Source organism: Pleurodeles waltl, chromosome 4_2, assembly GCF_031143425.1.
Source record: "Pleurodeles waltl isolate 20211129_DDA chromosome 4_2, aPleWal1.hap1.20221129, whole genome shotgun sequence".
NCBI lineage: Eukaryota > Metazoa > Chordata > Amphibia > Caudata > Salamandridae > Pleurodeles > Pleurodeles waltl.
In genome coordinates this window covers 869,795,392-869,820,335 of record NC_090443.1, presented here as the reverse complement: position 1 = coordinate 869,820,335, position 24,944 = coordinate 869,795,392, and the positions used below count along the sequence as shown (strand labels likewise).

Below are 24,944 nucleotides of genomic sequence, written 5' to 3'. Positions count from 1 at the left end.
CTGGGCCTTGTGAAGACACTGTATACTGTTGGGAGGCATGGTGTGTGGACGAGCGCAATTGCAACAACTGGGGCTGAAGTACACCCTGCTTCTCCCTGCAAGGCTCCGGGTGGTGGACGCTGACGACCCATTTCTTCTCCTTCCTGGATGATGTTGGGCTTTGGCTTTGCTCTAAGGGAGTTCAGGACCAGACAGGAACAGAGGGCTCTGATCTCCAAGGATGTTCTGATAGACGGCCCAAACGCCACTGGCTGCTGCCCACACAGACTGAGATAACATTGATTTGAGAAGCAGGCTGCGTAGTGGCACTGGTCTCCCTACCTGGAACTAACTGATTTCAGGCATTGATGTCAGACATGGATTGCGACTGTGCTGGGGGACCCGGCTCAGTGGCATCAGATGGAGACTCCACCATTGCATCAGTGAGGCCACCAAGGAGGGAACCCCCTGAAAAATTTATTATTGAACTGCCGGTGACTGAATTGCCCTGTGCCTTTGTTGTGGGGTGGGGAAGAGTCTGTGGGAAGATCACATTGAGGACACCTGACATTCACATCAGACTGTGGGTGGTGACTATTTGGAGTATTTACACGAGGGCCTGGGTTGTTCAAGATAATTTCAGAACTTGTTTTATACACCTCCAGCCTGCCCACTCAAGGACTTCTGCAAGGGCCGTTTCAAAAGAATGTCATGTTTTAGTTATTGTGAGATTTGTGGGAAAAATTGTTGTACGATGCCTGTTAGCGAACCAAAGGGAATGGGAGTTGTCTTGTTCGGTTGACTGTTTAACACTGGGAACATGCAGGGGGCTGGGAGGTAGATGTTGCCTGTGCTGTTTACCAGAGTTAGCAAGCCCATTACCATATGGCTACCACATACAATACACTGACATAGAACATCAGGAGATGGCCACTCCTATCTGCCGTCACAGTCTCTGCATATCTTAGACATAGGAACATACATATAGCCTGCCTGCAAGAGATGCATCTCACTGCCACTGAACTAGCTAAGGTATCCCAACGTTGGAGTGGGCAAGTATTTGGCGCCACGTATGCTGTGTTTGCCAGGAGAGTTCTCATCTGGATTGCCCTGGGAATTCCGTATGTGCACAGCAGAACTTTAGTAGACCCTGATGGCTGCTTTGTATTGTTAGAAAGGGAGCTAGATGGGTATCCCTTATCAATAATCTCACTTTACACACCTAACATGCTATAGGGCTAGTTTCTGTGCATGCTGTCTTCAGCTCTGTTCACAGATCTACAGGCCCCTGGTTTGGGGGAGGAGGGGGTGTCAACTGTGTACATGACACCAGCCTTGATAGGTCAGTGCCCCCTTAGCCCAGGACGCAGAATTTAATGGTTACAGAACACTTTCAACATGGCGCTTGGGTCATCCGGTTGATGCTGAATACCTTATATGCCGCTGGACACCAAGTTTGTTCTAGACTAGACTATCTCTTTTGCAATGCTGAGTTTTTGAAGAGCTCGCACTACTTGGGCCGGACACTGTCGGACCACAGCCAATCCACTGCCCCCCCCCCCCCCCCCCAAGTTGGCCTTTCTGGGGGGGGGGGGGGGGGTGACGAGCTGATATAGACATGGTGCTTACGGACATGGCCCTCCTTGATGCAGTGTACAGCGACAACATAATGTTCACCTGCCCCACTACTTTGAGGAGAATGAGCGCTCAGTGGAGTCCAAAGGCGTTGAGTGGGATGCCATGAAGGTGGTTATGAGAGGTCACTGTACCAAAATACCCTAGGGGAACGGGCAGCCCTCCTTTGTAGCGTACTGGCAGTGGAAAAATGAAACAATTGAGCGACACCGAGTTGGAGGCTGTGGTTGAAGCTCGTACGAGGCTGCAGGACCTGAGGGGTCTGCATAGAGAGGAGGTGCGCTGCCTTAATCATATTGTCTACAAGTCAACCCTGGACTGACAACATGCAGACGGAGACAAGCTGGGTTGACCATGGAGTGTCTAAGACGTACCACGGTTCCTAGGACTATCATTGGGTGATTTGCATGCCCATGAGGGATGAGGTGAACACCTAGGTAGATTGATGTGAGGTTTTTGTCCAGTACTATGAGACACTGTACTCATTCCCTCCTCCAGATGGTATAAGGGATTATATCGGCAGGGCTGCCCTTCCCCACCTCAATCCCTACAGTTGCAGGACCTTGAGCAACTTTTACAGCACAAGGAAGTACCGGCAGCAATACACCAGATGGACCGCAATAAAGTCCCAGGAATCAATGGGTTCCCTGGGGATTACTATGCATCATTTAGAACAACCCTCACGCCCAAATTACTTGCGATGTATCAAGAGGCACACCAGCGTGGATGGTTGCTCAACTCCCTAAATGAGGCCCTCATAGTGATGCTGCCCAAGGCTGGCAGGGACCCCTTAGAGCTCCTATCATCCTTTGCCAATGTTAAATATTGACTAAAAATTCATGAGTAAAGTACTGGTGAACCACTTGCTTCCGCTCCTCCAGACGCTGGTCCACTCTGATCAATATGGCTTTATCCCTTAGAGGCCCATTTCTTTCAACATGCGCCGATTTTGTCACATTATGCGGGCAGTTGCAGGGTCCACTGGCCTTCCAGTGGTGATGTCAGACTTCTAAAAGGCTTTTGATACTCTAGAGTGGTCATATCTGTTGTTGGTCCTAGTGGTACTGGGAATGGGTCCTGAGCAACTGGGGTGGGTTAGGTTGTTCTATACGGCACAGTATGCTAGGGTGCAGACATTACGGCAAATATACAGTCAGTTTGACATCAGCCAGGGTACGCGGCAGAATTGTTCCCTTTCCCCCATCATGGGTATCTAACTCCTGGCCGCCCTGTTACAGCCCAGCGGCCCAGACTGGGGTGTGGCTGTGGGACCCCAATGGCACAGTCTTGCTAAATGCAGACAATGTCCTAATGTACCTGCAGAAGCCCAGGCGTGAGCTACATGCTCTCTTCCCACTCCTGGATCTCCAGTGATATGACAGGTCTCAGAGTCAACTAGGGGAAATCTTCTATCTTTCCTCTGCTGAGGTTAGACTTGGCAGGGGAGGGAGAGCTGAGATTTGACAGCCTCCATTGGTGCTCTGAGACTTCCAATAGCCTGGAGTTAACGTCTAGACAGGGACCTCCTCGATGGGAATCATGGTAGAGCCCTCAAATCCTTGCGACAGTCTGTGGGTTTTTGATGCGCCTACCCCTTTTGCCTATGGGGTATGAGCGAGCCGAGCGTCCATAGCGAAAATTCAGTTTCTCCCACCAGGACTTTTCTATCAGACTTGATATGGGGAGGTTCGGGCAAACAAGTATCCATTTGAACACTCCAGCGGCCGCTGTCGGGGGCAGTCTAGGAGTACCCAACCTTGAACGCTACTTCGCAGCTGCAATGGACCATGTGCTGGTTAGTGGGAGACATGATGGGTGAGGACAGGTTGGTCAGAGAGGAACTGGGTGATCTAGGACTCCTAGAATAGATGTCACCAGGTTTTCCTGCTGAGTAGGCTGACATAGGTAGCACAACTGTTGGAACCGGTACGTACAACCGAGATGCGAGGTGCCCAGTTGCTGCTTTGGGGCACGGCTAGGATGAGAGCTTGGCTGGTGGACCATCACCTCGTGCCTTGGCAGAAAGCGAGGATATCCTCCCTTGGCGACTTATACTGTGATAGGGAACTACGCTCCTTCCGGGATCTACAGGATGTGTATGAACTGGGTGCCAGTCAATTCCAGGCCCACAATGCACTCATGTTCGAAATCAGAAACACCTGGACAGTAGGTCAAGAGGCCACATCTTTACACCATAGGTTGCAGTGCACACTAAGGCATGGATTAGGCTCCAGGGCTGTGACTGTCCTCTTATAGTGTGCTGCAAACAGCAGGTGCTGATCTTGCATTGCTTGGCAAGCCCTGCTGGGAAGCCTGCCTGGGGACGGCACTGATGGGGGATGGCGCTCGACCAGGTTAAGCGGTTATCCTGAAACACTTGCCTGAAATTCACCCAGTTCAACTTACCTTACACCACACCGGCTACATAAGATGTTCCCGGGGGTGGTCCCGAAGTGCCCCAGATGTGAACACCATGATGCGACCATCCACCACATGGTGTTGGAATGCCCTCCATTGGCACAAACAAGGTGCAAGTAATGGACCATATATCGGCAGTGACCAATGTACCACTCCCGCCAGACCCCTTGCTTTGCCCGTTTGCCATCACCAAGTGCACAAAATGGAATAAGTGCTATTTAAAACTGGCTGACCTGGCAACGGCCCTCCTCAAGCATCTTATAGCTATGGCATGGAAGGCTTTACAGCCACCCTTGATCGGCTGGTGTCTCAGTAGTGCTTAGGTGGGCTTCTGCCAAGGATGATGTTCTGATGTGCGACTTGCACAATTGGACATAGAGGGTGGCCACCTCATGGGATGTCTATGTGCTCAAACTGCAGGATCAGGGAGGACAACCTTCTCTGAGTAAGGACATGGTACATGGTGCCACAGACTCCTCTCATAGCGTGACTTGGCCACTGACTGGTCGATATTGAAGAGGGGCTAACAGGATTTTATCTGCCCGTGGTCTGTGGGGCAAAATATTGGTCCTGGATGTCATGGAGGCAGATGGAATGGCCCCATACCCATGGTCATACTCCAACACCCCTCACACCAGTGATACTCAAAGTGCGGCCCTTCTGACATTTACATGCGGCCCCCAGGTCAACAGCAGCACCGTCCTGCTGTTTATTCGACTCAACAATGGCACTAACAATTGATAAATAAACGGGCAAGTTTTTATTTGGAGTCTAGTTGAAGTTAAAGGAAATGAGTAACTAGGGTGTTCTGGAACTGTTAACTTTAGAAACACCTTCATTATTAAATACATCTTGCAACAATATAAAAGTGTGATCTGTGTGAAATTCAAACAGTGCATTACATTAACATGCAGAACCATTTCACCTTAGTACACAACATTATATCAGAAGTATTTTTTAAAGTGGTAGTTTTCAAAAATTAATTTAGAAACTTTCATCCCCTTCCATCCTACACACCCTGACAACAATGTGAACTGTGAACTAAAAGTCAGCTGTTATGTGAACTCTTTGGGAGGGCTGGGTTTCTATAAAACATGAACAATGTTATATTTTATTAAATCAGACACAGAAGGTTTTATACAGAATACATCCTGAAGACATATTTCAAGGTTATTATATGTGTTGATGAGGAAAAAAGGAGGTAAAGTGAAATAAAACATTTGCCTAGGATCACACAATATGGTTAAGTAGAGAAGTCGGGATTTATACCCAAGTTTTTGGTTTCACATTGGGCAATTCAGACCCTAGATGTATATGTTTCACTTCCCCTACACACACTTTACCACTACCCCTCCCCGCCCTACCCCCAGCCATCTGACCGCCACCATGCTGGCAGCAATGCGGCCCTCGGTCACATCAAAGACCAAACAGTGCAGCCGCTGGGAAAATATTTGTGAGTACCCATGCCTCACACCATATATCCCCCATATGCTTCTCATCTTTGTGTATATATGGACAGGATCCTTAGGCCCCCTAGGCCGTCCTCTGGTTCACATGTCCCTAGTTTTTCTAGGTGTTGGAAATTGCCCACTCCACAGGGTCACCCCCAAACGTTTTGCCTTCCTCCAAATTTTTGCTGGATTTTCTTGCTTGTTGGCCTTAGTACTGCTAACCAGTCCTAAAGTGCTTGTGCTGTCTCCCCAAAACATGGTTTTATTGGTATTTCCCTGGTTTGCAAATTCAGTTTCCATGTAAGTCACTTGTAGAGTGGTATACCACATACAAAGGTTCTGTAAATTGAATGATACAAGTGGGCCTGCAGCACGTATTGTGCCACCCACTTAATTGTCCCAGACCTGGCATTGCTGCTTGAAGACAGTGTCCCACTGCCACGTCGACTTTGCAATTAAAACCCCTTGCCAAGCCTTAAACTCTGCTGTGTAATTAAAACGGTAGGGCATGTGCTTGTAATGATAAATCCTCTTTAATGGTAAAGGCTGATTTATCATCACAAGTTTGAAAATACCACCTTTAAAAGGTTAGCATTTTCCTGCCTTTAGCCCCCTGTGCCTGTAACCTGCCTTAGGTCTCATCACTGGGTGTAACTGACAGTTTGGACTTTGTGAATGCACCCCTGACAGTCACACAATAGTGGGATTCGCAGAGCCCGAATAGGTCATTAACTGACTTGATGGTAGAGGGAGAGCAGGGGGGCATGTGTATAGCTAAGCACAGCCGCACTTGCAACTGAATAGGCCGGGCTCAGCCACCACACAATAGGTTTAATGACCCTGTATTGTCAGTGCAGCCAGCTAGGAGCCAGGGGAGGCATGAAATTCCAGGAACTTCAGAGAACCTTTCTGGAAACTTCACCCAAGTTCTAGGAGGGCACCAGGGTATAAAAATAGGGCTCTGAAACCTGTTCCTCAGTTCACTACTGGACCTGCAGAAGGAATCCCGGAGGACTGCCTCCTGCTGTGACCTCTGCCAGACTTCTGCTGTACCTGGAAGGGCTGCTTTGCTGTATGAAGCCCTGCTTTGAACTTTCAGAGGCCAGCCCTGCTTTAGAGCCCTGCATCACCACCTGCACACCCAGGACTTCAGAAGTGACTCCAAGGGCTAGTTTAGCTGGTCTCCTGTTCTGAGCCAAAGAGAATAACAGGCTTCCACCATCTTAAACCTGCACCTGAACCCAGCCTGAGTGACTTGTGGTGCTATCAGTATCAAAACGATCCTCTTTCTGATTATTGGTTTCTCTTCTCTTTCTCCTTCTCTAGTCTCATGATTTGGAATATAGAGATATAACATCTAAACATTGACGTATCAGTCTACAAGGTATCTTTTGTCTTGTGCCGGTGCACTGCTTTTAATTTTTACAAATCACAAAATAAAATCATATTTAACATGTATAACACACTCTTATCCTCTTTTCCACCAAAATGATATCTTTATATTCACTATCACTTATCACTCAAATCATATACCATAAGGTTAAGACGCACGTGTGAAATGTTTGGACACAGTGAGTGTTCTTTCACAGTGTGGCACCATTTGAAACTCCCAAGACAAATGGAGGATGTCATGATTTGCTTTTTCTTTTTCGGTTTGTTTTATGTTTTCAGCCTTGATAAAGCCCCAGGCTAGCATGCCATTTTAAAGGGGTGAAACACCTGCTGGCTGTAAAGAAGATAACATGGTAATACATTTTGCCTGTGTCAAGAAAATCAATATTTTACCCAGGATTATAACTCAAGTTTTTCAAAACACGTTTGAGGAATTAAAAAAACACCCAGAATATATATATTGAATATTTATATCGAAGCGACTTTCTTATTTATAAGAATCAGTACAAAAATATCTTTGGCCTGCTGTACAAACTAAGGGTTTCAAACACTCACTGGAATGTGTAGACTCACTCATGTAAAGGTTTGTTGGCCAAACCTTTACATGAGTGTTTAATACCCATCTGAACTGAATCCCAGGCGCAGACCTAGGGTATTAATCAATGGGTTTTTGAGTGTGTCGGGCCTCAAGAAAAGATTTGGGAAAGCTCATGCTCAGCTAAATACAATAAGCTTGAATATAGTGATAAGCCAATAAATGATAAAGGCAAAAGACCTGATTGGTTCACTAGGAAACATTGTGACTGATGCCCTAGTTTCTTTATTAGTAAAACTTATGACAAAGGCAGAAAGCATATGTTAAAACCAATAGCCTTTAACAGTGGATTGTTACCAGACAGTAGATAGGCATTTTGTTAGATGAAATCTCACCGATTACCCTAGTAGGCAAGTGTGATGGGGTTGGTGACCCCTCTGACAAACCCTGGGAGTTAGAGGAATTTCACTGGGGGTTAAGTCATATAGAGGTGAGTTGTATACTGTCTGAAAAGTATTGTTAAAGGCAATAGCCTAGTCTTTAGCACACTGTGCTTAACCCTACAGGCAGATATTTTGTTACACAGAGTCTCACATTACTGTAATAGGCAAGATTTGTGGTATTGATGACCACTGGAACAAAATGAGGATTTGCACAATGGCAATCCTTGTTAGGAGGGGTTTTATATTGTATTGAAAATCGTTAATTTTTGATATATTTGTAATTTTATTACAGTATACCTGATGGTTGCATTGTGGGCAAGCTTATCCTTAACAGTATGTCTGACGATTTAAAAAAAAAAAAAATTAAAATCAAGGTCAAGGTGCAGGTAATGAAATTTTGAGACGAAGAAAGAGCTACAATGTATAAGCAGCAATCTGAAGTACTACTGCTCGAACTCCATGGCAGGAGTCATGGCAATACGATTCTTCTTATAGTCTTGACCTACAGCTATAGCCTTCCCAATCAAGTTCTGAAGTGGGTTTAAAATTCAAGGTTCCCAAAGGTCTAGTTTTTCAATTCCATGGAGGATACTTCTGCTCTCATAACCTGTAGGTTCTTGTAGTTCTCTGTGAAATCTAGGAATGTTCTCACCCAGTTCTGGTTCCTAGGAGTTACCCAGTTCATCTTGGACTTTATATTTGCTTATAGGGTGCTGTCTTGTGACTTCTGAATTGGTGACCTTGGTGGACTGAACGCTACTCCTACATGGCACTTATTTCCATAGTCAGATACGCTTGATATGTCTGAAGCATTCTGCTGAGTTGGCGACAGACTGGCTCGTACAGGTAGGCAGCAGTGATTACATTCTGAATGGCAATGGGGAATAGCAGACAATGAGAAATAGCACAGCCTTCTATAGACCAAGTGGGTACAGCTTTGAATTGGAAGTGGCCCTCATGTTACACTGAGTTATGGCAATGTGCTTCTATTCTTAAGGTACATTTATAGATAAAAATCAATGAGCTCATTATCTCTCGATATAAGGTGGGCATCCATGTGAGTGACCCAGCTGAACACAACCTCCGTTCTCTAACACTAGATTTAAGAACCAATACCACCTTTGGGCAGGTATGTGTGAGCTCCTTTTTTTGGTCAACCTACTCTACACAGTGTCACTGTCACACCTGTAAGTCCTAGGATCGGACAGGGAACTTCAGCAGCGACTGCCAACCTGACGTTAAGGTATCAGGTGGAAAGTGAAATTCGCTTTAGCAGCATTTCAAGTTTTGTATTTCCCACCTAACAATCACAAGACTACCTGGAGATGCAGAGTTCTCATCAATCATTTGGAAACATCTCGAAATCTAAGTGTGGCTTCCTTTCATATCTCTAGTAAAAATACCATTATGTGCTGTAGATGCATTACAGGAACAACTTGCTATGTCAGCATGTCCGAAGCATGTGGACAGTCACCTGCAAATGTCATGAAGTTCTCGGCAGCTACTAGATGGTCACCAGAAAAACAATTCCTGCGGACCATGCGGTGTAATATAAGATACCGACAGTAAAGACATACGTTCTCAAATATAAACAAGTTATTTATTTAAATCATTTTGCAGTCTATTATTCACATGAACGTCCTGTTCAATTAATTTCAGAAACAAAGTCTGAAAAAGTTCAACAATTTCAAAACAAGAAAAACCCTGAAATGTCAAGTCAGAAAACTGATAAGCCACATTAATTACATACAGGGTGTGGCAATGTGCTTTTCTGTGCTCCAGTCCACTCAAGGTAATGCGATTAAGACACAAAAATATAATACAAGAGACAGAACAGAACTGTAAAGATATTACAAGAAAAAAAAGAATAAAAAGTTGCTTTATAGTACAAAACAGCCAGCCAGGACAAAAGGTTTTCAATCACTGCTGTCGGAAATATTCCAATGATTTAGGTCTTTAAAACGTGTTTTGTAGAGAGATCATCACCAGCCTCGACACTCTGATAATCTGTCTACACAGCTTCTGATCCAGGGATAGAATAAAGCATCTCTCCTTTCCAGAGCGCGTACTAGAATGTAGAAAGCAGAATGGATGTCTTTGAAGCTACTCTTTGAATTCCAGAAATTGCTGAAGCCTTTTCCGGTGGTCTACAGATGTTTGTACAGAACTAAAAGGAAAAAATGAAACTGTTAGGAATTGGAGAACAAGACAATCCATGTATTAAAATAACACTTAAGATGAGCTTTTCCTAACCCAGAGCCAGTTTTACTTCACAGCTTGCTGGAACCATTGTCTTATGCCTAGAAACGCAATAATATTTTTTTTCCTAAACCTTTCCTCTTAACCACAGAATAGGACTTTGTTTTCTTGCATCTATGCCTCGCCACCTTACAACATCCTTTGCACTAATATCAAGACTTATTTCAGTGACCATCGATGACAATAGCAAATATATCCAGAGAAGCAATTTAAAGGCACACTGGTTGTTATTCCCATTTAAATGACTAAGGAATTCCATTACATTTTTTTCAGTTATAGGACAAGTGACAAAGGTCATCTAAGGAGCCTGACTTCACGTGGACCCTCATGTGCTATACATGTCACTCAAATACTGGAGTACAAAAAACAAAAAAAAACAAAGTCAGCAACCTGAACGTTAATGAAGAAGGTTTGCTACGTGTGAAGATTAGAAACAGCACTCTTATTTTCAGCCTCTAGGAATGATATTTGTGTTTAGGACTAAAAGTAAGTAGACATTTAAAAAGCATCCAAGCATTTCACAAAGGCAAAAAAGGACTTAGGGCATAAGGGAGTGGAAAGGAGCCCCTCTGGAGACAAGGCAATTTTAGCTCCCCAATAATGAGATGAATAATTTACATTACCACTGGAACCTATCTTAACAAAATTAGATAAAACAATTACAGAAACAATATGAAGATTAGAACATACATTTTCAGCTGCATCAGATTTTTTTTAATACATTTATTAGTGCCAGGATATGCATTGACTGCCCGTTTTAACAAAGCAAAATTGTTCTCCAAGATGTCAATTTCTGAATTAAATAAACATTGAAAAAGTTGCCAATAATACAAATATTGGTTTAGCACAATGTTTAAAGGCTAATTTTGTCTGCAATAATTTGAAAACGCACGTTAAGATACCCTAGTTTCTAATTAGGTAAAAAATGAAAATGTCACTTACCCAGTGTACATCTGTTCGTGGCATCAGTCGCTGAGATTCACATGGTATGCATGAGCTCGCCATCTGGTGTTGGGTCGGAGTGTTACAAGTTGTTTTTCTTCGAAGAAGTGTTTTCGAGTCACGGGACCGAGTGACTCCACCTTCTGTGCTCATTGCGCATGGGCGTCGACTCCATCTTCGATTGTTTTCCCCGCAGAGGGTGAGGTAGGAGTTGTACTATAGTAATAGTGCCCGCGCAATGAAAAATGTAAGTATGTACCTATTAAAGGATTAAGTAATATATATACAAATGTACAAAATTGAAGGTAACTTCTGAACTGCTACAGGCTTCCGGGGAGGTGGGTGGGTCCATGTGAATCTCAGCGACTGATGCCACGAACAGATGTACACTGGGTAAGTGACATTTTCAGTTCGATGGCATCTGTCGCTGTAGATACACATGGTATGCATAGACTAGTAAGCAGTTAGTTCCCCATAAGCGGTGGTTTAGCCTGTAGGAGTAGAAGTTGTCTGAAATAGAGTTCTTAATACAGCTTGACCTACTGTAGCTTGTTGTGCGGATAGCACATCTATACAGTAGTGTTTGGTGAATGTGTGAGGCGTAGACCAAGTGGCTGCCTTACATATTTCTTGCATTGGGATGTTTCCTAAAAAGGCCATTGAAGCACCTTTTTTCCTTGTTGAATGTGCCCTGGGAGTAATGGGCAGTTGTCTTTTTGCTTTAAGGTAGCAGATTTGGATGCATTTAACTATCCATCTGGCTATACCTTGTTTTGATATCGGGTTACCTGCATGAGGTTTTTGGAATGCAATAAATAGCTGTTTAGTTTTTCTGATGTTCTTCGTTCTGTCAATGTAGTACATTAATGCTCTTTTGACATCTAATGTATGTAGTGCTCTTTCAGCCACAGAATCTGGCTGTGGGAAGAATACTGGTAATTCTACCGTTTGATTTAGATGGAATGGAGAAATAACTTTTGGTAAAAATTTTGGATTAGGTCGTAGGACGACCTTATTTTTATGTATTTGTATAAAAGGCTCTTGTGTTGTGAACGCTTGAATTTCACTTACTCTTCTTAGAGATGTAATGGCGATGAGAAAGGCAACTTTCCAGGTGAGGAATTGTATTCCGCAAGAGTGCATGGGTTCGAAGGGTGGGCCCATGAGTCTTGTTAGAACCACGTTTAGGTTCCATGAAGGAACAGGTGGTGTTCTTGGTGGTATAATTCTTTTAAGCCCTTCTATGAATGCTTTGATAACTGGTATCCTATACAAGGAAGTTGAATATGTAGTTTGCAGGTATGCAGATATTGCTGCAAGGTGTATTTTAATAGAAGAGAAGGCTAGCTTTGCTTTTTGTAAATGGAGCAAGTAATCTACTATATGTTTTGGAGTTGCCTCTAGTGGTTGTATCTGATTATGATGGCAGTAACAAACAAATCTTTTCCACTTACTTGCGTAGCAGTGTCTAGTGGATGGCCTTCTGGCCTGCTTTATGACTTCCATACACTCTTGGCTAAGTTGTAAGTGTCCGAATTCTAGGATTTCAGGAGCCAGATTGCTAGATTCAGCGATGCTGGGTCCGGGTGTCTGATCTGTTGGTTGTGTTGCGTTAACAGATCTGGTTTGTTGGGCAGTTTGATGTGTGGTACTACAGACAGATCTAGCAGTGTTGTGTACCAGGGTTGTCTTGCCCACGTTGGTGCTATTAAAATGAGTTTGAGTTTGTTTTGACTCAATTTGTTTACTAGGTAAGGAAGGAGAGGGAGAGGAGGAAAAGCGTAAGCAAATATTCCTGACCAGTTCATCCATAGGGCATTGCCTTGGGATTGCTTGTGTGGGTATCTGGACGCGAAGTTTTGGCATTTTGCGTTCTCTTTTGTTGCAAATAAGTCTATTTGTGGTGTTCCCCAGAGTGTGAAGTAGGTGTTCAGAATTTGTGGGTGGATTTCCCATTCGTGGACTTGCTGGTGATCTCGAGAGAGATTGTCTGCCAGCTGATTCTGGATCCCCGGAATAAACTGTGCTATTAGACCAACTTGATGGTGGATTGCCCACTTCCATATTTTTTGAGCTAACAAGCTTAACTGCGTTGAATGTGTTCCTCCTTGTTTGTTTAGATAATACATCGTTGTCATGTTGTCTGTTTTGACAAGGATGTATTTGTGGGTTATGATTGGTTGGAAAGCTTTTAGTGCTTGAAAAACTGCTAATAATTCTAGATGATTTATATGCAGTTTTGTTTGATGTATGTTCCATTGTCCTCTTATGTTGTGTTGATTGAGATGTGCTCCCCACCCTGTCATGGAAGCATCTGTTGTTATTACGTACTGTGGCACTGGGTCTTGGAAAGGCCGCCCTATGTTTAAATTTATACTGTTCCACCATAGAAGCGATAGGTAAGTTTGGCGGTCTAGCAACACCAGATCTAGAAGGTGACCCTGTGCTTGAGACCACTGTGAGGCTAGGCACTGTTGTAAGGGCCTCATGTGCAGTCTTGCGTTTGGGACAATGGCTATGCATGAGGACATCATGCCTAGGAGCTGTAGTATTGTTCTTGCTTGTATTGTTTGGTTTGGAGACATGTGTTGAATGACCCTGTTGAAATTGTGGATCCTTTGTGGAGTTGGCGTTGCTACTCCTTTTGTCGTGTCTATTATGGCTCCTAGATATTGCTGTACTTTGCTTGGCAGAATGTTTGATTTTGCAAAGTTGACGGTGAACCCTAAATTGTAGAGGGTTTGTATGACTTGATTTGTGTGGTTTGAGCATTGTGTGAGCGAACTGGTTTTGATTAGCCAGTCGTCTAGATACGGGAACACATGTATTTGCTGCCTTCTGATGTGTGCAGCGACTACTGCTAGGCACTTTGTGAATACTCTTGGAGCGGTTGTTAAACCAAAAGGCAATACTTTGAATTGGTAATGTATTCCTTTGAATACAAACCTTAGATATTTCCTGTGTGATTGATGGATTGGTATATGGAAATATGCGTCCTTGAGGTCTAGGGTTGTCATGTAGTCGTGTTTTCTGAGCAATGGTAACACTTCTTGTAGTGTGACCATGTGAAAGTGGTCTGATTTGATGAATGTGTTTACTACCCTGAGGTCTAGAATTGGTCTCAGTGTTTCGTCCTTTTTTGGTATCAAGAAGTACAGTGAATAAACTCCTGTGTTTATTTGTGTGCTTGGTACTAATTCTATTGCATTTTTTTGCAGTAGTGCTTGAACTTCTATCTCTAGAAGTTGTGAATGGTATTTTGATAAATTTTGTGATTTTGGTGGTATGTCTGGAGGGAATTGCATGAATTCTATGCAATAACCATGTTGGATAATTGCTAGGACCCATGTATCTGTAGTTATTTTGTCCCATGCTTCGTAATATTGATGTATCCTCCCCCCCACTGGTGTTGTGTGGGAGGGGTGAGTGACGTGTGAGTCACTGCTTGTTGGTAGTGGTTTTGGGGCTTTGAAATCTTCCTCTATTCCTAGGAAATTGCCCCCCTCTATACTGGCCCCGAAAACCTCCTCTGTACTGTCCCTGGTAGGTGGGCGGTGCGGACTGTGAGGTGCTAGCTTGTGTGGCCTGACCCCGAAACCCTCCTCTAAAAGGTGTTTTGCGGAAGGTGTTATAAGATCCTCTGCTCTGCGGGGAGTAGAGTGCGCCCATGGCCTTGGCAGTGTCAGTGTCCTTCTTGAGCTTTTCTATAGCTGTGTCGACCTCCGGACCGAACAGAAGCTTCTCGTTTACTGGCATGTTAAGCACTGCCTGCTGAATTTCTGGCTTGAATCCAGACGTTCTGAGCCATGCGTGCCTACGGATGGTAACCGACGTATTAATGGTTCTTGCGGCCGTGTCTGCTGCATCCATGGAGGAGCGTATTTGATTGTTGGAAATGTTTTGACCCTCCTCAACAACCTGTTTTGCTCTTTTTTGCAGATCTTTTGGGAGATGTTCAATGAGATGCTGCATCTCATCCCAGTGGGCTCTGTCGTATCGCGCTAGCAGCGCTTGTGAATTTGCGATGCGCCACTGGTTTGCTGCTTGGACAGCAACCCTCTTCCCGGCTGCATCGAACTTCCTACTTTCTTTATCTGGGGGAGGTGCATCCCCAGAAGTGTGCGAGTTTGCCCGTTTTCTGGCAGCCCCTACCACCACAGAGTCTGGTGGCAGCTGAGAGGTGATGAAGACAGGGTCCGTAGGAGGCGCCTTATACTTTTTGTCCACCCTAGGCGTCACTGCCCTACTTTTAACTGGCTCCTTGAAAATGTCCTTTGCATGGCGTAGCATGCCTGGGAGCATCGGCAGGCTTTGGTAGGAGCTGTGGGTTGAGGAGAGGGTGTTAAATAAAAAATCATCCTCTACTTGTTCCGAGTGTAGTTCCACATTATGGAATAGAGCTGCTCTAGCCACCACTTGTGAGTAGGCTGTGCTGTCTTCCGGTGGTGATGGCCTAGTTGGGTATGTGTCTGGGCTGTTATCAGACACTGGTGCGTCGTACAAGTCCCACGCATCCTGATCTTGGTCGTCGTGGCTCATGGCGGTGTGAGCTGGCGAATGTGACGGGGTGTAAGTTGGCGAAGCCGGAGTTACAGGTGGAGGCGAGGGAGGAGGTGTTACCTTTTGTGTTGTTTGTTGCTGAGGAGTAAACTGAAGCGTTCTCTTTCGTTTGACAGGTGGAAGGGTACTGATCTTCCCAGTCCCCTGCTGAATAAAGATACGCTTTTGCGTGTGATCCACGTCAGTGGATTGCAGTTCTTGTTCAAATCTATGTTTCTTCATTTGAGAAGACATAGAATGCTCTTCGGTATAGGAGCCAGAAACAGGGTCTGATGTCGCTTTTTTCGGCTCCGAAAGCCCTGTCGATTGTTTTTTCGGCTCCGAGGTAACCTTCCTCTTTTTCTGTGCCGAAAATTCTTGGCCTCTATGGTCTTCGGCGCCACTGTCTCGGCGTCGATCGGTGTCGACACCGAACTCTCGGTGTCGATGCTTCTGTTTAGCACTCTCTCGGTCCCGAGGAGGCTGCGTGCCGGTGTCTCGACCGAAGTCGGACGATCTCGACACTGTATGGGCCTTTTTCGGTGCCGATTGTTGGTCACCGAGAATTTGGGTGGAGCCATGGCCGGTTGGCAGTGGCGTCCCCTGGGCCTTCTTTCCTTTTTTAGGGTTTGATCTCGACGTCTTACTCACAGTTCTTGTAGAGTGTAGCTCGTCGGAGTCTGAATCCTGGATGGAAAAGGATTCCTCCTGTTCTTCTTCTGTCTCGAACTGTCGACGCTCTTTTGGCGTGGACGCCATCTGCAGTCTTCTCGCTCGACGGTCGCGCAGAGTTTTTCGGGACCGGAACGCCCGACAGGCCTCGCAGGATTCTTCACTGTGCTCGGGTGACAGGCACAGATTACAGACCGAGTGCAGGTCCGTATAAGGATATTTGTTGTGGCATTCGGGGCAGAATCGAAACGGGGTCCGATCCATCGGCGTTGTCCTCCACGCGGTCGGGCCGACTAGGCCCCGACGGGGTGCCGAAATCTACCCCGAAGGGCACCGAAGCGCTTCGATGTTCAACGCGTCGTCGTATGTGTCTATCTGTAACCGGATCGCAACGATACCGTCGAAAATCTTCCGTCTTCAGCTATCTTTCCGTTCCGAAACTCGGAGCGACATGAACACGTCCGAACCCGATGGCGGAAAGAAAACAATCGAAGATGGAGTCGACGCCCATGCGCAATGAGCACAGAAGGTGGAGTCACTCGGTCCCGTGACTCGAAAACACTTCTTCGAAGAAAAACAACTTGTAACACTCCGACCCAACACCAGATGGCGAGCTCATGCATACCATGTGTATCTACAGCGACAGATGCCATCGAACTAAACAGTTACACTGAGTCTGAAAGAGATGAAAAAGAAAACGACCAACCTGGGGGAATAGTTCTACCTTTTGAGTTTACCATGGTGGAACTGGAAGCTACAAATAAAATGCTGGCACCATTAATCACTGACTTATTATCAATGTTAACTACAGATAGACCTAACTCTTTCTTTGAAAGTATTCATCCCCCCCCTTTTCAAATCTTTCTTGAATCAGGAAAAAAGCTAACAGATCCTTATCAAAATTGAAATCCTTGAAACAGAACGGAGTGCTAGTTTGACAAAATTATTTTTGTAACCTTTTTGCACTGACAAATGGTACTGGTTGTGATTTACCAGTTTTGGTGGTATTGGAAAAGTGCCTCACCTTTTCTTGAATACGACTAAGATTATTAACCCCGAATCCTACGTTTCTAACTATTAACGACATGCAAATTGTTAGCTGCATAAGGAAATAAAAGTCTTTCCAAAAAACATTTTTTAATTCATTATTGTGGGTTAATATAAACATAAAAATAAATCATACAGTTAAAGAATTATTGTTTGCTTTACGTGGAAACAGAATTTAATAGGGTTCATCAATTGTATCATAATGATCCTATTTTAACAATCGACTTTCATAAATGCTAAACAAATCATGACATGTGCTTTCCTTCAATCCTTGAAGTCGAATGAGAAAGAAGTCACAAAAATTCTACTTGTGCACTATACTCCAAACATATATGCTGTAATTTTAATAGCCCTGGATTTATCATGAAAAGGTCAATTGGGATTTTAGAATACAATGTGAGCTCCAACTAGATTTCCAGCCTGCTTCGTGCCTGTCTTGAGGATATACAATGAATTTGATAAAGACATGACTACATTCAAAAGGGTTTACAGTATAGATAAAATAACGATAAATAAACCTAGGAATGGTGTCCTGTAATTACTAATACAATGACATTATAAGGAAGAAATTTCGTATTGCACATAGACTAAGTACAAAATGAAGCACAGAGGCAGAAGGTATATTTCCCTAAAATTCTCTATGCATATGGATATATTTGAACAATAAAATAATGCACTAATTAGTGAGGCATGAAAATGATAATTAAATTAATTAAAGTCGCAATATTTAAAGAATTGGGGAATATTGGCCAAACAGGAGCACTGCAAACTGAAGATGCTCCTGGCCCACTGTGTAACAGAGGTAGAGTGTGGGCCTTCAGGATGGTGATATGGAAAAAGAAAACATCCTGAAGTCCCAGCATCACCTTCCAGACTACAAGGTCTATAGCAAACAAGAACTCGGCTAGTGTGAGCATCTTAAACATGTCTTTTTCCAGGTAGGCATTCAGAGGGTGAAGATCTAAAATGGGATGAATGCCTCCTTCCCTTTTCGACATAAGGAAGTAGCAGGAGTAACTCCCAAGTTGACTACTTCTGAGGTTGGAACCCTCTTTAAGGTCTCCGGCCAAAATAGCCGACATTCCCTGCTGCAAGATAGACAAATGATCCATCATCAGCCGCTCTGATCGTGGTGGAAGGTGCGGCAAGGTAGAATGGGAGGGGAGGGGAGTAGGCAGCCTCAGTCATGAAATGGCTGAAAGGTCTGCTGGAGGTGATCTGGCTTTGGTGAAACTGAAAACAACGATCATAGCCACAGAGAGGGCAAAATTGTTGGGGGAGCTGTCTGGCCAGAACAGAAAGTCCCAAGGACAATGGTGTGACCAGACATTCCTTAAAACTGTTCCAGGACAGAGTCTGCTTTTTCACAAAAGAAGGGAGACTTGTCAAACGGCATGTCCTTCACAGATGCTTGGTCATACCCAGAGAAGCCCATAGATCTCTTCCAGGCATGGCACCAAAGTGACAACCTAATGCCCACTACTCAAAACTAAATAGTTGATTGTGTCCAAACCAGAGCGTCTTACAAATTTTGTTGCATTTTCTTCAATAGCATGTGTAAAGGTCACCGGAAAGCTGTCTGGAATAGCCAGTAAAATTTGTACCACTCTGATGTTAATCCAAGACTTGTAGAGGAGAAAATCAGTTTTCTTAATGCCTATTCTATTAGAATCACTATCATGATGAGTAGTAGGAAAAGCGTTGAGATTAACTTTGCGGTGGAATACTTGTACCTCCTAACTCTCCTTGAGTCTAATACTTTGTAAGGAAGGCTGGGTCACCTGGCAGGGATGCAACATATTGACAGGATGACCCAGTCATGATTTTGACCAAGTTCCCAGAAGAGTATATGTGAGGGCCACAGTAAAGGGTAAAAGAGGCTCCCTTGAGGCCTGACCTGGTTGAGATAACTCCGAGTTAACTTCCAAAGTGGGAACTTGGAGGTCTAGAACACCTGCTGCCCAACATGGAACAACTGCAAAGGCAGAGCGATCCTCTGTAACAGAACCAGAGGGAGACACAGTCAGTGTCTAAAGTATCCATTCCACTGGCATCTTGGAGTTCTTCACAAGTTATCATATTGTGGAACAACCACCTCCTTCATCGTAATTATTATTGTCAGAGTAAGTACCAAACAGATTGTATAAAGTTTGGGTCCTATCACACGCTATGGACAAAGTATCAGAATGTGAAAGACTGCCTAGTGGCTGCGTGCCAGTTAGAGCCAAGTGCGATTTCGGTCAAGGTCGATACTGCTCGGAGATGGAAAGCACACTAGGCTGCACATCCTCCTCTGGCGCTGTGTGCATCAATACGAAGGGAACTGGCGCAGGAGAAAGCGATGTGATCCATGTCGGCACTAGAGTCAGTGCTGAACTAGATACAGCTTCAAGAGGCACAGAGAGCAGACTTACCAGTAGATTAATTGGAGACCCCTTCAAATCCTTAGGGCAAAAACTTACTCCAGAGGGACCTGGTAATTTGCCAAGCATTCACAACATAGCCTCTCTGAAAGACTTTAGTTGCTGTAATATAGTCGAATAACCTAGAAATTCAGTGTGCGTCAGGACTAGACTCTGGATAGTCTTCGATGGAGATGAGAAGCAAGACTGGGAGGTGCACAGTCACTCTTCTGCCCTCTCTGGAGTCCGAGAGTCGCTGGAAGGGGTAAATTGCTGCTTCAACTTCTCATGTGTTCTGCTGGACTTACTCGAGGGCTTCGACGGCGATGATCATCTGCTGCAAAAACAGGACCTTCCTTTCGACACCCTTTCGCTGCTAGGCTTTTTACCCCCTAGTGCTGAGGCCTTGTTTGGCTATTTGGAGTAGTTCCCACTTAGGCCCCCATAACTGTTTGTACACATGAGGTGTCTACACCAAACTTGCATCCTTATTTTCAAAAATCTGGGAATTCTAAAGGTACCCAGGATTTGCGGATTCCCCTGGAGGGGACCGAGAAAGTAGCCAAAATACACCTAAAAGTTTGTTGTTTTTTCTTTTTTGAAAAATGGGAAAAAAGTTCTGCAGAAGAAAGCATCTGTTTTTTTCCCCTGTAAAAGATCAATGAAGGGTCTGCAGTGCTAAAATCACCATCTCCCAACTTTTAGGAACAGCCAGACTTGAATCAGAAAACCAAATTTTTCAACACAGTTTTGGCATTTTACTGGGAGATATCCCACTTTTCCTATTTTGTTGTGCTTTCAACCTCAGTCCAGTTACTGGTAAACATGGGTGTGAGCCCAATAGTGGATCCCGGAAAGCTAGACATTTCTGAAACTTAGACAAAATTCGGAATTCAGCATTTGCATAGATCCTTCAAGGTTTTCCTATAGAAAGTAACAGTTGAAAAAAAAAAGAAATAGTGAAATTGAGTTGAAAAAAACAGCCCTTTTGAGTCTACGTTTTCATCTGTAACTTCTTGACAGATTTTCCAAAGCAATATACTGTTACATCCGCTGTACCCTTATGGTTATGGGGACATTCAATGCTTGTACCAAGAACCAGAGGTACCCAGAGCCAATAACTGAGCTGCACCTTGCAATGTTTTTTCATATGTGTACCTGGTACACAGCAATTCATTTGGTTAAATATAAAGAGTGAAAAATAGATATCAAGGAAACCTATGTATTTCCTAAAAGAGCACAAAGTATGGAGTTCAGAAGCAGGGGTGATTTGCACGTGTCTGAATTTGGGGGTACCAATAGTGGCATGTGAATTAGAGAGCATTTCTCAAAATGACCTTCTGACACACCGTCTTACATCTGGAAGGCACAAATGCAGAGAAAGACAATTGGGAATAACACCTCTTATACTATTCTGTGTTACATTAAGTCACCCGATAAAAATGTTATCTCACTTGTGTGGGTAGGCCTAGTGCCTGCGACGGACAACGGCCCACAACGCAATGTGGACAGAGCACATTTTTCCCTGACTCTTTTTTGCAATGTGCCTAGATGGGGACTTTGGGCTCCAGCTCAGCCAGCACTTAGGGAAACCTAGCGATCCTGTACATTTTTTTAAAACTAGACACCCAGTGGAAACCAAGATGGGGTGACGTGTGTGGCTCTCAACAGGTTCTGTTACCCAGATTCCCTTCAAAACCTTAAAATTTGCCTAACAAAACACATTTTCCTCATATTTCTGTGATGGAAAGTTCTGGAATCTGAGGGAAGCCACAAATTTTCTACCACCCAGCATTCCCTCAGTTCCCCCGATACAAATGCTACCTCACTTGTCATGGTGGGCCAAGTGCCTGCGACAGGGAAGGGTTCAAAACGTATTGTTGAGACATCAACATTTTCTATCACAAAATTACCCGTTTGGTCCAGGCTTGGGGGCCATCTTGAGAACCCTACCAAACCCAGACATTTCCGAAAACTATACACCTGAGGAAGCCAGGGAGGTGTGGCCTGCATGGATCCTCCAACGTTTTCATACCCAGAATCCTCTAAGCCAAATTTAGCTTAAAAAAAAAAAAAAAAAAAATCCTCACATTTCTGTGTGGGATCACTGCACCGGCACAAATTCCCTAACACCCAGCGTTCCCCTCGGTCTCCCGATGTAGGAAAGTCCTCATTTTTTGCCCTGGTCACCCCCAAACTTTTTGGACATATGTTGGTGGCTACTGACTCTTGGCTGTGCCTTGGGTACTGCTTACGAGTCCCAGGGTCAGTGCTCTGTGTGAAGTGGATATGCAAACTAGGGCTAAATATAATTGGCAATATTAACCTACCTATAGGTCTCTAGGATAAGGTAGGGCATGTAGGCCTAGGGCCCACAGCATCGGTAGTGCACAGGTGCACTGCTGAGGTGGCCAGAGGTGGCCAGTGTCATTTTAAAGACAGGCCTGCCTTGCTGGCTGCTTTTAAATTAAAGTTACATGCAAATTCGACTTTGGAATTTAAAGTACTTCTAAAGACTTAAACTACCTTATTTTTACATATAAGTCACCCTTAAGATGTGTCCTATGTACCCCTAGGGCTGACTGCCATGTAACTATAAGCAGGGACCTTCTAAAAATACTTTTATAAGCCCTGGTGAGGTAAAACACCCAAATTTGTTATTCCCTCATTGTATTGAATGGCCTCCATAGGCTAGAATGGAGAGACTATTTTAATTTATAAAGTCCCCTTAAGTAACAGATACCTCAAGTTTGGTATCAAATTAATTGTTCTAATAAATCCCACAACTTCCAATTGTTGGATTTAATATAACTTGTTCAGGTAAAGGAGTTCTAAACTTTTCCTAAAAAGTTGCCATCTTCAGCCCTGTAGTGTTTTGCTGCTTTGCTCTGAATGGCCAGCCTCTGAGATGAGGTGTGAAGTGGCCTGGGCTCAACACAAAGCAATGTGCCTGGGAAGGAGATCTTCCCTCAGCAGATGGGGAAGCGGGGAGGGCTGCCAAACTGGTCTTCAAAGGCAGGAAAGGACATTTGGCGCAACCCTCCCTCACATCCTGCAAACCCAGACAATTAGGTACCCCTTGATCAGATACGAGAATGAAGGATGTGTTTAGGATTTTTAGCCACACCAGTGGGTGGGCTCAGCCAGATGTAACCTCCAAAAATAATTTTTAGCCATGATGGATTTTTGAGGAAAGTTGCTCCCTGGGATTGATTTTTGCCATACTTCCCAGTCATCACAGGAGGAAGGACACTGCACCTGATTGGAGAACCAGGACCCCTTGTTTTTCACTCCGGAGCAAGGATAAAACTGGCAGAGCTGCACCCACATCTCAGATCCCTACCAGATCCCTACAAGGAAGAACTACAGGAAAAGAAGGACTGCCCTGCTGGTCCCCTTGCCTGCACCTGGACATTGCACTCTGGAGGACTGCACCAGCTGCACACTTGGGCTTCACCACAAGAAGGACTTTGCCTGGCTTCAACTGATTCAAGGAGGAACTCCCTGTTTGCTACAGGTGATAAATTGCTAACCAGAGTCCCCTGCACCAACTCCTGAAAAAACTGACCAGCTGACCACTGTTTAGTGGCCAAATCGGAGTTTGCGCATGGTACATTCTGGGAGTTGTAGTCTGCACCCTCAAGGAGCATCCCCAGAGCTTCTGGAACCTTGGGGGGGAGCTGTAGACCTCAAAAGAACCTTAAAAGAATATCTGGAAGAAGATCCAGAAGTATGGAGAACATTTGGAAAAAAGCTCCATAAAGGGACCAACCTGCCACGGAAACTCTAGCCGGCTTGCCTCAACCGCGACCAACCTGACTTGCAGGTTTTGCCACTGTGAAGAAAATCTCAGAAAAAGTGACTAAGTCCGAACGTAGGAAGTTGGTTGGGACCTCCCAGGCAGTGTTTCCGAAGAGGGCTACAGGGATGTCGGATCAAGATTCAGGTTTGACCCAGTCAAAGGATTTTCATCTAAAAAAACTACTAAGTCCGAAGGTAAAAATCTCCACGAGGGCTCCCGCGTAGCCAAGGAAGAGTTCCAGGAGATCGGATTGGACTGGCGACTTGGTCCTGCTGAAGAAAATTTCCAGAAAAACGACTAAGTCCGAAGGTAAACTTTTGACCGCGGTCTCCCGCGGGCTGTAGCCGAGCAGGGCTCCGTTTCGGTCAGCCTCAAACTTTGACTTTGCCCTGGTCGAGGTGCGATCAGACTGACGCTATTCGTTTCTAAGGGCTAAAAAGCATTAATTCTTTAAAAAATCGTATATCCGGTTCCCTTTATCCAATTGTATTCATTTTGGTGTAATTTTAAAGCTAAAATATGTCCTATTTATATAAACTTGTTTTGAATTTTTTAACTGTTTCCTGTGTTTTATTTAATTACTCTTTTGTGATATTTGAATGCTTTAAGCTTTGTATCCTAAGTTAAGCCTTGTCACTCGTTGCCAAGCTACCAAGGGTTGAGCTAGGTTTAATTTACTGATGCAAGTGGACCTAAGTGGAGGTTAGTGGCTTATTGCTAAGTGTAGGTACTTACCTGTCCTTACCAATAACCCTTTTCCGACACCCGATAAAAATGATACCTCACTTGTGTAGGTGGGCCAAGTGTGCGCAACAGGGAAGGTCTGCTGCACCCCACCCACACCCCGGTATCTAGTCGAGTGGATCCCTGCTTGAGAATTGCAATCCTTGGGCAGTGTCCAAGCAGGGATCGACTTGGGAGGGGTACTACAGGAAACAGAAAATTCTACCCTTCAACAATACCTTTCCCGTCTGGACTTGTGTTCGGTGGCTGAGATATCCCCACGAGCACCGATGCAGAGAAAGTGAAATGAGCCGATTGGCTCATTTCACTTTAGTCTTCAGAGAAATTACGTTAGTGTGCATGCATGCTGATCGTCATTTACCTGAATACCAAAAAACAGCATCAGGAGGTGGGGAAGATGTTACCTGCCTCCAGATGCAGTTTTTTCAGCAGGGAGTCCCCCCTGCTGCCCGCACCAAAGGGATTTGCAGGCTCGCGTGCGACGCAGCCGATGCACAGGAACACCGCCACTGAGGACGACTCCCAGGAGTCCTCTGCATGGAAGGGGTTAAACTATTTGCATCATGGAGTCCTCATGTGTTTGGCAACAATGTTGGCCTAGTAGTCCTGGATGACCTTAGTACTCACCTGGGTGCAGTTGTCACAGGCCCGGGAGTTGTGCTCCCGCCCCAGACACCAATAGCA

The 24,944-nt window shown here is 44.7% G+C and overlaps 1 protein-coding gene across 1 annotated transcript in view; it reads right to left on the bottom strand.

Moving 5' to 3' along the window:
- Window positions 1–9,431: 9,431 nt before the first annotated feature.
- Window positions 9,432–24,944, bottom strand: part of NDC1 (NDC1 transmembrane nucleoporin) — a 168,252-nt gene continuing 152,739 nt past the window's right edge. Inside the window, exon 18 of the mRNA XM_069232644.1 lies at window positions 9,432–10,020. Coding sequence (XP_069088745.1) covers window positions 9,957–10,020 — 64 coding nt within the window. The 3' untranslated portion in view covers window positions 9,432–9,956. The remainder of the gene's footprint in view (window positions 10,021–24,944) is intronic.